At 52.9% G+C, this 13,682-nt stretch overlaps 1 protein-coding gene across 5 annotated transcripts in view; it reads left to right on the top strand.

Annotated features, from left to right (window-relative positions):
* The window catches only part of nfixb (nuclear factor I/Xb), a 602,733-nt gene that overhangs the window by 270,331 nt on the left and 318,720 nt on the right, over positions 1-13,682 (top strand). For 4 of the 5 annotated variants that reach the window (XM_072491035.1, XM_072491032.1, XM_072491031.1 and 1 more), the window contains exon 3: positions 6,074-6,136. The exons of the other annotated variant lie outside the window; for it this stretch is intronic. In XM_072491035.1, the coding sequence (XP_072347136.1) occupies positions 6,074-6,136 (63 nt within the window). The remainder of the gene's footprint in view (positions 1-6,073; positions 6,137-13,682) is intronic. 5 annotated transcript variants of the gene reach the window in all.

Genomic DNA, 13,682 nt, shown 5'->3' on the forward strand with positions numbered 1-13,682 from the left:
TGGTTGCGAGGTTGCGGGGCTGGGACTGACCCAGGGTGATAGAGGGGAGCTGTGGCAGATGCTAGGAGGTCTCGGGCTGGTCAGTGGTGGTGGAGGTAGCGGCAGGCGATGAACGGCCAGACGAGCAGGAGTCCTGAGGCGCCGTCCAAAATGGCGCCGAAGATGGCGGCGCCCATGGGCCGCACGTGGCTTGCGGTGAGGAAGATGGTGGCGCCCACGGGCCGCACATGGGGGGGGGGTGTAGGTAGGCCTTGCCTGGAAACAGCGGTGACCGACCGGACTTGGCAAACAGAAGCAAAGTGTCCCTTCTTCCCACATCCGTTGCAGGTCGCGCTTCGCGCCGGGCAGCGCTGCCTGGGGTGTTTGTTTTGCCCGCAAAAATAACACTTGGGCTCCCAGAGTTGGCTGGCTGCCGCGCGGCGCAGGCTTGCGGTGAGCTGGTGTCGGCAGCTGGTGGGGCCCACGATGCCCACGGAGGTGCCGCGCGGTCGGGGGCGTAGGACTGAACGTTACGGGAGGCCACTTCTAACGAATTAGCGAGCTGCCTAGTTCCCGCAAGACCGAGCGTACCTCCTTCCAGGAGCCGCTGGCGAACATACGCAGACTTCATACCAGTGACGTAAGCGTCTCTAATTAAAGTTCAGTGTGCTGGACTGCTGAAACCGCCTGTCAGTCACAGTTACTACCTAGGATGTGCAGGGCATGCCAGTAATCGTCCAGAGACTCCCCGGGGAGTTGCTGTCTTGTGGCCAGGAGGTGGCTGGCGTATACTTGATTAACTGGTCGAACGTAATGTTCTTTCAGCAGCTCCATCGTTTTGGAGTAGGTGGGCGCATCCCGGATGAGGGGAAAAAGGTCAGGGCTCACCCGTGAATGGAGGACTTGGAGCTTCTGCGAGTCCCAGGGTTCTTTAGCGGCTGTTCTCAGGTAGCTTTCGAAGCTGGCTAGCCAGTGGTCAAAGGTGGACGTAGCGTTGGCTGCTTGAGGGCTCAGCTGCAGGCGATCAGGCTTGATGCGGAGATCCATCGTTTAAAAAATCTTGCTCCATAAATTGATGCACTATCAATTACCACAAAGACGAGAATATTGGAACAATCAAGGCTTTATTGAGCAAGATGTTGTGCCTCCTGTAGCTGGAACCAGAATGGCTGCAGCACCGGCTAGCACACACTATTATACACCGCCTACTGGGTGGAGCCAGCAGGCAGGGATTTACCCTTCTACCTCTAATATATTGGCAGTGCCGTAATACATATAATATGCTACTCGTGGTGACTGCCATATCCTCTTCCTTTCCCGCTCGGGTAATGCTGGTTGACGGGTGTCATGGGGTCTTTTTAACTCTCGGTTTCTGACTCGTGCTTGGCGTGTACCTTCGCAACGTCCAGGGGCGGCCCCCGCCCACCGCCCCCCTCCAACCCCATCATCCCTGTTCCCGAACGCCCGTTCCTTCCATGCGAACCCAGGCCCTGAGCGTGAGCAAGCTGTTTGACTGCGGGGGCCATCACTGCTCTGTCTCCAGCTTCCTGCTGCCGGGCAGAGCTCACTCAACTCCGCACAAGTCCCGCCCGTGGGACCTATGGTCACATTGGTGTTCCGTGGTGGCGGTCGAGGGAGTGCAGGTGCTGTGCGAAGGCTGCAGCGGTGGCCATTCAGCCCCTCCCCTCTCAGTCTCTTGAGCGCACAGCTTCCCAAAACTCTCAGCCGCTGCGGAGGGGGAGGGGAGGGAGGAGGACCTCCTCCTGGGCCTGTTCCTGGGCCTAGCCAAGCTGGCCATTAATACGTCAAGGAGCTCGCCCGTCCCAGCTGTCTGCCCGTCTTCCGCAATTATGTTCACTGCCGGCTGTCCCTCGAAAGGGAGCACGTGTTGTCCGCCGGCACAATCGAGGCCCACGTGCCCGGTGGGCACCGCCGGGGCTGGCTTGTTTTACCAACCCCCTCTCCAATCACATTTTGCTTTGATGTTTTAAGTCTCCTTGGATGCAGTATCCCTTCGAGGGACCCCATTTCAATTTATCCTCAATTTGTTGATTTGGTTAACCAAACAAAACACCTTCCCAAACTCCAGGAAGACAAACCGGCCTTGCCTTGCTGGCGGCCTCCCTTTGCTGCAGTGTGACCACAGCTACATGGCGTGGAGCCAATTTTACTCGGCTCGCCAAAATTCTTATCCTTATTTTAAAATCTCTTCATGGCCCCAGCACTTCCCTACCTCTGTCACCTCCGGGATCTCTGCGCTCCTCCATTGCTGAACTCCTGCGCACCCCCCAGTTTTCATCGCTCCATCACTGTCAGCCATGGTGGGATTTGAACCCACGTCCCCCGTGCATTAGCTTGTGCCTCGGGATTATCTGCCCAGTGACAGTGACCGCTCTGGCAGCCAGGCCCCCGTGCTCACTGTGCTGATCAGAGCTTTGTCAAAGCAGGTCATGCCTTGTGGGCAGCTCGGTAGCACAAGTGGACAGCACTGTGGTTTCACAGCGCCAGGGTCCCAGGTTCGATTCCCCGCTGGGAACTGTCTGTGCGGAGTCTGCACGTTCTCCCCGTGTCTGCGTGGGTTTCCTCCGGGTGCTCCGGTTTCCTCCCCACTGTCCAAAGACGTGCAGGTTAGGTGGATTGGCCATGATAAATTGCCCTTAGTGTCCCAAAAAGGTTAGGAGGGGTTATTGGGATACGGGGACAGGGTGGAAGTGAGGGCTTAAGTGGGTCGGTGCAGACTCGATGGGCCGAATGGCCTCCTTCTGCACTGTATATTCTATGCCCTACAGAGAGAGAGAGAAGAGCGAGAGAGAGAGAGACTGCTCACTTCACATCAGTGTCATGTGGCAATGTCGATGGGGGTTCCCACTGCCACATTAGAGAATCTCTCACTCTTTTCGTTGATGGCTGAGCATGCTGGGTAGCCAGGGTGGACCTGTTGACACCAGGGCTGAACTTTAACCCCTGGCCACGTCACTCCCAGGCCTACCACCCCCCCCCCCCCCCCCCCAGCTCACTGGGGATGTGAGAGTGGATCACTATGACATCCTGTAAACAGACAAAGCAATGTAAACCGAACTTAAAAGTGGGAATTATCACTGAGGGAAAAGGGAAAATGAAAAATGGGGCCCTTTTGTTCACTGTCTAAAACCAACAACATCTGCAATAAGTCAAACCAACAGACACATTAATCAGTGTCTCTTTTTTTTTAGCATTCCTCGGGGAATGTCTCCAAACTGCCCGAGCTGCCCATTGCACACACAACTCCGACTGCTTGTCGAATGATAGAGCATAATAGCAGTCACACCCTAAGCAGCGTATTGCACATTTTGTTAACACGCAAGCGCATGTTTTGACTTACAAAGCAAATCATGCAGATATTAGAGCCAAGATCGAAAGACTGGCTGGGACGATCCGGTTCCGCAATATTTAAAGCTGATAATTCCCGGCTGATCTCCTGTGGCATTGCTCATGGTTTGTTGGAGCAAAGTTCTGGCTATCATAGAATCATAGGATCCCTGCAGTGCGCAAGGAGGCCATTCGGCCCATCGAGTCTGCACCGACCCTTCGAACGAGCACCCTACTCATGTCCACTCCCCCGTCTCGCCTGCCCACTCAGCCCCATAACCTAACCTGGGGATTTAGCGCGGCCAACCCACCGAACCTGCACATCTTCGGGCTGTGGGAGGAAACCGGAGCACCCGGAGGAAACCCACGCAGGCACGGGGAGGACGTGCAAGCTCCACACAGACTGTGACCCAAGGTCGGAATTGAACCCAGGTCCCTGGAGGTGTGAGGCTGCAGTGCTAACCACTGTGCCACCGTGCGCCGCCTATCAACCTGCCTCCTGCTTTAGCTATTTCCTGTGGAAAGCAGCCACAGTAAGATAATAGTAACTGGTAATGAATTCAAGAGGTAAGTCAGAGGGCAATTGCTCTGAATTCAAGAGGTCAGTCAGAGGGCAATTGCTATGAATTCAAGAGGTCAGTCAGAGGGCAATTGCTATGAATTCAAGAGGTCAGTCAGAGGGTAATCGCGACTGTGTCAGTTGTAAATTCCAGGTTGTAACTTTTGACTCTGTTCCACTGCTGTCCCCGGTCCCCCTCCCCCTGTGCACGCTGACCTACACTGGCACCCCCTGTTCAAGCCACAGCCTGATGTTAGAATTATCATCCTTATTTTCAAAACCCTTCCATGTTCCTCGTTTCCACTCGCCCAATGAAATCTCAGCAACCCTCCGGGATTTTGTGCACCTCCAAGTTTCTCCACCATTGGTGGCTTCGCCTTCAGTAACCTTGGCCCCAACCTCTGGATTTCCCCTGACCCTTAACCCCCTCTGCCACTTGACTTCTCTCTCTTTCCTTCTTCCGGGTAACTCTTCAAAACCTACATCTCTGATCACTTTTGGTCGCTTGATCTAACATCTCCTTATGCTTCATGCTGGTTTCAGAATGCTCCTGCCAAGCACCTTGGGGATTATTCATTATGTTAAAGGTGCCACGTAGAGTTAAGTTGTTGTTGTCAGACTAATCTCCTGAAAGGTGACACATTGACATCAGACGAGCAATGACAGAGATGGGTTTCCACATAAGACACTGAAACCTCAGCATGGACCAATAGGTCCAAAGGGCCTGGCTTTTTGTTGTTTGCTGTGTGATGTAACCACTGTTGAAGTTCAATACATGTCACTGGCCTGCTGATGAGCGTTACCGCCTGGTTCTGGGGTTTCAGCTCAGCGCTTCATCCCGTAGGATTGACTCCCGCCTTGTCGCCTCTTCCTGCTATTCCCGTTCTTATCCCTGGCCTGCAGGCCGACGTTCGAACTCAACACAGGTTATTATTTCTCCAGGAGCTGATGTAAAAACACAGCCAGGGGCCCCTGCGCTTTGGGCTCACCCATAACGCTATCCTTGAGTAGCAGAAAGGAACAAAAAAACAGATAAACAGGTGTGGTGGGCCTACAGAAGATCATGTCTGATGATGAGGCCCCAAGAATGGTGGCTCTAGAGATACCTGAAGTTTAGGCACTGAGGGAGAGATAGAGGCATATGTTTTATTTAAACCCTTTTAATGGGTTAAGGAGGCATAGGAACAGCTTTCAAAGCCAGTTGGTGGATATCTGGTTGCGAACGGCATTTACGGATTAGCTCGGACGTAGTTGCTTTTAGCATTCGATGGACACTATGACCGGAGGACCACCATCTGGCAGATCAATATTGAATTGTGCAGGTTGCAAAGTTGAGTTGGTGTTTTGGAAATTTTGTTCAATTGTCCCTGGAGACCAGAAAGTTTTGTTCACAGTTTTCTTTCCTTGGAATTGTTGCTATAGTTACTCATCGCCCTTCGGAGAGTCAGTGTACGGTTCAGGGGAATCAACAGGCTTAACGGGCCAATTGACCTTTTCTCGCTTCACATGTTGTTTGAGTGGATGAATTTTTTTGGGGGGGGGGTGAGGGGGGGGGGGGGGGGGGGGAAGGTGGACACTGTCTCCCGGCTACTGTGTGGGCAGCACGGCAGCATGGTGGTTAGCACAATTGCTTCACAGCTCCAGGGTCCCAAGTTCGATTCCCGGCTTGGGTCACTGTCTGTGCGGAGTCTGCACGTTCTCCCCGTGTCTGGATGGGTTTCCTCCGGGTGCTCCGGTTTCCTCCCACAGTCCAAAGATGTGCAGGTTAGGTGGATTGGCCGTGATAAATTGCCCTTAGTGTCCAAAATTGCCCTTAGTGTTGGGTGGGGTTACTGGGTAATGGGGATAGGGTGGAGGTGTTGACTTTGGGTAGGGTGCTCTTTCCAAGGGCCAGTGCAGACTCGATGGGCCGAATGGCCTCCTGCCGCACTGTAAATTCTATGAATTCTATGATCAACTACTCGTGGGCCCGAGTGATAACATCAGGCGTTGGTGATGACTGTGCAGCCCGCTGTTAGAAAGATCGGCGTCCTCCCCCGCCCCCCCCCCCTCCCCCTCCCTGCCCCCCCCCCCCCCCCCCACCCCCGGCTAGGCCGCACTTGGGCATTGAGCACCTCAATGTTTGGTTGAACGAAAGACAAAAGAGAATCTCCCCGTGCTGATCACCCGTCTCTTTTTATCTCACAGACTCAGGACAATCTGAAAGCTCGAACCAGCAAGGAGACGCAGATGTCAAACCACCACCCAATGGTAAAGATCGCCGTTTTCAAACTGCTCGGACTGAGGCGCTAGTGGGGGGGGGGGGGGGGGCGGGGGGCACATCAGGCAGATAGAAATCACTGTACCCGGGCTACTCAGATGTGGGATACAGTGTTCCAAAGGGCATCTCTTTGCCCAGGCACCAGGAGATGGCAGCAGCGTCTCCGCCGTGCCAGCTGCAGTATTGTAAGCGCAGAAGCCTCTCGATCCTTTGAACACCGTGGTGCAAACCCACGCAGAAAGACGGCGCTTCTCGTCATCGTCGTGTTGCTTGCCATCGAGACAGCAGCGGGCAGGAATAGCACCCATTCAGACCGTTCCGCACAATCTCTAGACCCTGTCCGTCGCCATGCCAACTTCTGGGAGAGACAGAAAGTCAGATTAAAAACATGGGTCAGTTTTGGGGGGGGGGGAAAGATCTTGGAAATGCCCCTCTGAGCCTCAACCTTAGGTGTGTCGCCACTAATCCAGGGGATCACTCTGTCCTGATCAGTACCTATTTCCTGTACAAGGTAATCTCCACCCCAGTCCAATACGGGCCCAGTACTGGCTTGAAGGGATTTGAGCCTTTACCTCACGAGTCAGCAGCCCAGTTCCAGGACTCCATTATTCTTCCAACATCAACCTAGACCTGGCCTTGTTCAACGTGACACTGTGACCCCTGGTCCTCACTAACCTACTCGGTTGGGCCAAGCTGTCAACTTAACCGCGAACTATTGCCTCCCTCATTTTGTCGACCTCAATCAGTCCACTCCTTCTTTGAAGTGTTGCGCCCGCAGCTCGCTTGGCCAATCTTGATTGGTGAGATGCTTCAAAGTGGGAATTCATCTAATGACTTTCCTCTGGACGCAGTCCAAGACTTGACTTTGGTTACCGATCAAGCCATCCAAGGTTCCCTCCACAGCCAGGCGTACACTTAACATTAGTGTCAGACAGTTAGAAAGTACACAATGATTTAGAAGGGCTTCAGTAATTTGATGTCGTACCGCTCAGGGAGTCATTTCCATTCCCACGCCAATTGGTGCCCATTGTGTGGTGCATTCACTCCGAGATTTAGATAACCCCGCAGCAAATAAATGGGGACGTAATTGGGGCACGAGTAATGTAGGAAAGAGTAGCCTATTTTCAGATTTTCCTTTTCGAACTTTGCAACCTTAGCCAACCCCTCTTGCCAAAGAATAATCGGAGTGAGAAAGCGCGCCTTAACCCATTCAGCATACTTGGTCCTTTGGGTTCTGATATCACTAAATTGGTTCTGGTGGAATGAGGAAGGTCGAAGACTCAAGGAAACGTTGATTGCGGCGGAAGATCTGTTTCCCGTAGAGCTGTTTTGCTGATTATCAGTTGGATAAAGTCTTATCCTCCGGCCTTCACTTTCTGCCTAGTCTATACTCTCTCCAATTTCCTCCACGTATTAAGGACCTGCTTACTGGTCGGGTGGATTTCAGAAATTCCACAAAGGCAAAAAGGTGAAGGGTATCTCACGGTGACCTGGCCAACGTTCCTCCCTCAAACCACATTCCCCGAAACCAGCTTAACTACTCGCCCATTTCTTTAATGCAGAGTCTGCAGAGGGATGTAGATAGTTTAAGTGAGTGGGCAAGGGTCTGGCAGATGGAGTTCAATATTGATCATCCATTTTTGTTGTAATAACAGCAAAATGGTCTATTATTTAAATGGTAAAAAAAATTGCAGCATGCTGCTGTGCAGAGGGACCTGGGTGTCCTTGTGCATGAATCGCAAAAAGTTGGTTTGCAGGTGCAGCAGGTAATTAAGACGACAAATGGAATTTCGTCCTTCATTGCTAGAGGGATGGAGTTTAAAAGCAGGGAGGTTATGTTGCAGCTGTATAGGGTGCTGGTGAGGCCACACCTGGAGTACTGTGTACAGTTTTGGTGTCCTTTCTTGGGAAAGGATGTACTGGCACTGGAGGGGGTACAGCGGAGATTCATTACGTTGATTCCGGAGTTTAGAGGATTGGCTTATGAGGAGAGAGTGAATAGACTGGGGCTGTACTCACTGGAATTTAGAAGAATGAGGGGGGATCTTATCGAAACATAAAATTATGAAGGGAATAGGTAGGATAGCAGCAGAGAGGATGGGCGGGATTCTCCGTTGCCGTGATTCTCCGTTATGCCGGCGCCCGGGGGTTTCCCGATGGCGTGGGGCTGCCCCACAATGGGAAACCCCATTGACCAGCTGGCGTGACGGAGAATCCCGCTGGCCGGTCGGGGCAGAAGCGTGGAGCAGCGGGACGGAGAACCCCGCCCGTTGTTTCCACCGGCGGGTGAAACTAGAACAAGGGGGCATGCCCGCAACATAAGCGGGAGCTGATTTGGGACTGAGTTGAGGAGGAATGTCTTCAACCAAAGGGTTGTGAATCTGTGGACTTCCCTGCCCAGTGAAGCAGTCGAGGCGACCTCGTTGAATGTTTTTAAGGCAAAGATAGATAGATTTTTCAACAGCAAAGGAATTAAGGGTTATGGCGAGCGGGCGGGTAAGTGGAACTGAGTCCACAAAAGATCAGCCATGATCTCATTGAATGGCGGAGCAGGCTCGAGGGGCCAGATGGCCTACTCCTGCTCCTAATTCTTATGTTCTTGATGTTTTGCGGAATGCTGTTGGTGGAGGCCGATTGCTTCATCTGCCTGCAGTCCCTGCATTTCCAAGTCAGTCAATGAGGGGGAAGTATTTTGAGATCTTCCAACACAGGAAGGTTCTGCCCGAATGTGCGGGGTTAGTACTTTAATTGCAGCCTCAAGCTTATCATCTTGTCTTGTTTGATTATGCCAGAAGGGATAGGTTGGGGGGGGGGGAGTGGCTTCGAGGTAGAAAGATCAGCCATGATCTCATTGAATTACTGCTCCCATGTCCCAAGGCCTCTAAGCCAAGGCACAGAGGTTGCATGTGTTTTGAGCAATGCTACCAGTGTTGTTCCGTGGACCTCATGTAGGACAGATCAGGTAAGGACAGCAGATTTCCTGCAAGGCTAATTGGCACCAATCTGGAAAGTATTTTCAGATGTTTTGGTAAGATTTGCGTTCCTTTTGAGGATGGGAGGGGGTGAGTTACACAGGCTGACACCCGCCGTGAGAAAGGAAAGCGAAGTTTCGGCAAACGGCCAGCACGCTGCGGGACGGGGAGAACTGCCGGGAGCTTGCTGTGCGTAAATCGATGGAAACGTGACTACACTTCGAATGCACTGAATTGTCTGGAATGTGCTGCAGTTGTGAAAGCATCTCGATGGATGGTAGTTCCCGGTACAGCTCATTTGTCAGTGACCAACACTCCAAATGCACAGAGGCTAGAGCTGTCCTGCCCTGCTCCAGATGTGAAGGAGCCTTGGGATCTTTCTGTTCTCCAGAACTGTGTTCCTACACTCTGTATTATTCAGCCCTATGAGCCTGTTGGAGGGCGAGGATACGGAATACTTACACTGGGGTAAAGGAGATTGGGTGCAGCACGACCAGGCTGTTTAAAGACATGGGGGGAGATTCTCCCGCAACTGGCTGGACTGCCCGATACCGGAGCCAAGAGAGCAACGAAACACTCCGGCGTCGGGCCGACCGGAAGGTGCGGAATCCTCCACACTTCCAGGAGCTAGGCCGGCGCCGGAGGGGTTGGCGCCGTGCCAATCGGCGCCGAAGGGTTGGCGCATGCGCAGGGGGGTTCTTCTCCACGCCAGCCATGGCGGAGCCCTACAGAGGCCGGCGCGGAAGGAAAGAGTGCCCCTGCGGTACAGGCCCGCCCGCAGATCGTTGGGCCCTGATCGCGGGCCAGGCCACCCCCCCCCCCCCCCGGGGGGCCGGATCCCCCTGCCCACCCCCCCCCCCCCCCCCCGAGAACTCACCTAGTATACCTACAAGCCAGGTCCCGCCGCTCGGCCCATCGGAGCCCGGAGAATTGCCGGGGGGCGGCCCTGCCAACGGCCCTCGACCGGCGCCGCGTGATCCCTGCCCCCGCCCGAAAACCGCCGCCGGAGAATTCGGCAGCCGGCGTTGGAGCGGCGGGGCGGGGTTCACGCCACCCCCCTCCCCCGGCGATCCTCCGACCCGGCGGATGTGGGCACATCGAGACCATTTCAGTTAAACGGTGATGCCGGAACTAAAGGCTGGAATGACAAAATTAGCAATAACTCGGGAAGTGGACGTTCAGAGAATGTCAATGCCCACGGGTCAACACAGTACGCTCCCACTGAGAGAACGCTGTGACTGCCAATTCTTGTTTAAAAAAAACACCAGCCAGCCAAATATCTAGTTGAGAGGAGGGTTGAATGTTGTCCAGGCAGAATGCGATCAAATAGCCCGTATAGTAGCCTTGTGGTTATGTCACTGCAATAGTAACTGGACATGAGTTCGAATCCCACCGTGGCAGCTTCTGAACTGAAGTTAATTTAATTAAAATTTAAATAAATCAGGAATTAGAAACACGATAGCAGTCGGAGTGCCCATGAAATAGTGTAAAAACCAACCTGGTTCATTCATGCCCCTCGGGGGAGAAAACCTGCTGTCCTTACCCGGACTGTGCGTGACTCCAGGTCCGCGGCAATTCACGCAGTTATGGTTGCCCTCGGAAATGGCCCAGCAACCCACTCTGTGGGATTCAAGATGGCCTCTCATGGGCACTAAGGTTGGGCAGCAATTGTTGCTCTTGTCAGTCCCGTCCCCGTCCGGTGAACAAAAACAAAATAAATCCTTTTCAATTCACAATCGGTCCCATTGTTGTCCAAGTCATGGAATGTTTGTCCTTGGAATGCCTGTGGGTCAGGATTTAATGCTGCTTATTCGATTGTTTGACCCTGATGTCCTGGATTTGGGCCGAGTAAGGCCTAGTCGATATTAATAGCCTGCCGGGCTGAGGAAATTTGACTTTTGATGCCAATGGGTCATCCACGGTGTTCTGGGTGGGGTCACCGGCTATGCTTGGTCACGTTCCTGGAGGCCACTTTGGGCCACCTTTCACCTCCTACCTGCCCCACCGCCACACTTCCATCAATGATCAACTAAAACATCGACCTCCAACCTAATGGAGCGGCACGGTAGCATGGTGGTTAGCACTGCTGCCTCACAGCACCAGGGGCCCGGGTTCAATTCCGTCTCGGGCGGCTGCCTGCGTGGACTTTTCACGTTCTCCCCGTGTCTGCGTGGGTTTCCTCCGGGTGCTCCGGTTTCCTCCCACAGCCCAAAGATGTGCAGGTTAGGGGGCATTGGTCATGCTAAATTGTCCTTTAGCGTTTTTTAAAATTCGTTCACGGGAGGTGGGCATTGCAGGCTGTACCAGCCATGTATTGCCCATCCCTTGAGGGGCAGTTAAGAGTCATCCGCATTGCTGTGGGGTCTGGAGTCACATGTAGGCCAGACCGGGTAAGGCGGCAGATTTCCTTCCCGAAAGGACATTAGTGAACCAGATGGGTTTTTAGGACAATCGACAATGGTTTCATGGTCGCCGTTAGACTCTTTTAATTCCAGATGTTTATTGAATTCAAATTTCACCATCTGCAGTGGCGGGATTTGAACCCAGAGTACTCTGGGTCTCTGGAATACTCACCCAGTGACAATACCACTATGCCACCACCTCCCCAAAGGTTAGGTGGGGTTACAGGGATAGGTGGGGGGAAGTGGGCTTAGGCAGGATGCTCTTTTGGAGGGTCGGTGTAGAATCGATGGGCCGAATGGACTTCTCCTGCACTTTAGTGCTTCTACGATTCTATTAGAAGTCACTCGTGTCCAATTGACTCGTCAAACCACCGATGTTCCCAATCTTTTTTTTTGTAACTAAAAGTCTTGAAAGAAATCGAAAAATAAAACTCAGTCACAAGACTGTACGTGGGCGACACCTTCATTTCCAGTAAGCGACCGTAACGAAATAGCACCAGGAGGAGGCCATTCAGCCCTTCGAGCCTGTTCCGCCATTTAATAAAATCATGGCTGACACTTACCCACTTTCCCGCCTTATCTCCGTAACCCTTCATTTCCCCACTGATTAAAAACCTATCGAGAGGACATGATGGGAATAATTGTCTCATCAGCGACTCCCGGAGATCCCCTGCCGGGAGTGACTGCGATTAATCTGACACGTTGCTTCTGTTTGCTGCAGTTCATGGAGATTATTTCTTACAAATAGACCTTGTAAATAAACTTTGTTGACTTTGCTGTACAATCTGCCGATAAGTCCTGCCCTACCTGCAAGGCATAAGCTGATATGGTCGGCTCCATGAAGGCATGATTGAGGCCGAGTTGACAAAACAACAGTAGTATCGCTGTCGACAGCCGTACCTGCATTTCCGACACCGGCGACATCTTAATCGGCCCGATACGCACCATGACTCCCGAAAGTAACCTGGACCCAAATTGCCCGTGACGCTTCTCAAAGACCGGGAATCAATGGGCGATCCAATCCTGACGGTGCTTAGTGCTGTGTGGCATCCCAGCCCTTTCATCTTATAATCCTCTTTGTCATGGACTCGACCATCGACTATCCAGGTTCGCAAATCCTTCAGAGGGAACAAATTCGGGCGAATAGTGGACTTCTCGGCCATGCCGATTAATCCGAAAGCTTTCCAAACTGCTTCATCTTGCAAAGACCCCAACTCCCAAGTAATTTACTCCATATCCCTTGTCCTTCTTTTCAATTTCCTTTTTGCTGACCTCTTCCAAATGCAAGGTCTGTACAAAATGTTGTCTCTTCCAGTTATTACAAAAAGGACAGAGTACCCCCATTCTTTTCTTCCCAATTAAGGAGCAATTTAGCATGGCCAATCCACCTAGCCTGCGCATCTTTATTGGGTTGTGGGGGCGAGACCCACATGGACACGGAGAGAATGTGCAAACTCCACACGGACAGTGACCCGGGACTGGGGTCGAACCCGGGTCCTCGGTGCCGTGTGGCCGCAGTACTAACCGCTGCACCACCCTGCCGCCCTTACTCTTCCAATAATAATGCACTGTGGGAATATCTCTCCCCCCCCCCCCCCCACACCACAATTCCCAATCTCCAGCGGTGTTAGCAGAGATCTGGCCTTCATATTCTTGCCCACCGGATCGCTCGGCTTCAGCCTCCCCCCATAGGTCTCGCCTCCCCACCATCAGCAAAGATGTCATAGATATCATAGAATTTACAGTGCAGAAGGAGGCCATTCAGCCCATCGAGTCTGCACCGGCTCTTGGAAAGAGCACCCTACCCAAGGTCCACACCTCCACCCTATCCCCACAACCCAGTAACCCCACCCTACACCAAGGGCAATTTTGGACACTATGGGCAATTTAGCATGGCCAATCCACCTAACCCGCACATCTTTGGACTGTGGGAGGAAACCGGAGCACCCGGAGGAAACCCACGCACACGCGGGGAGGATGTGCAGACTCCGCACAGACAGTGATCCAAGCCGGAATCGAACCTGGGACCCTGGCGCTGTGAAGCATTTGTGCTATGCACAATGCTTCACCAAAGATCTCTCCCCTTTCCTGTCCCCTGATCATAGAATCATGCATGGAGAGAGGCCATTCGGCCCATCCGGCCACTGCCTACAACGACCTCG

The sequence above is a fragment of the Scyliorhinus torazame genome, chromosome 27 (assembly GCF_047496885.1).
Source record: "Scyliorhinus torazame isolate Kashiwa2021f chromosome 27, sScyTor2.1, whole genome shotgun sequence".
NCBI lineage: Eukaryota > Metazoa > Chordata > Chondrichthyes > Carcharhiniformes > Scyliorhinidae > Scyliorhinus > Scyliorhinus torazame.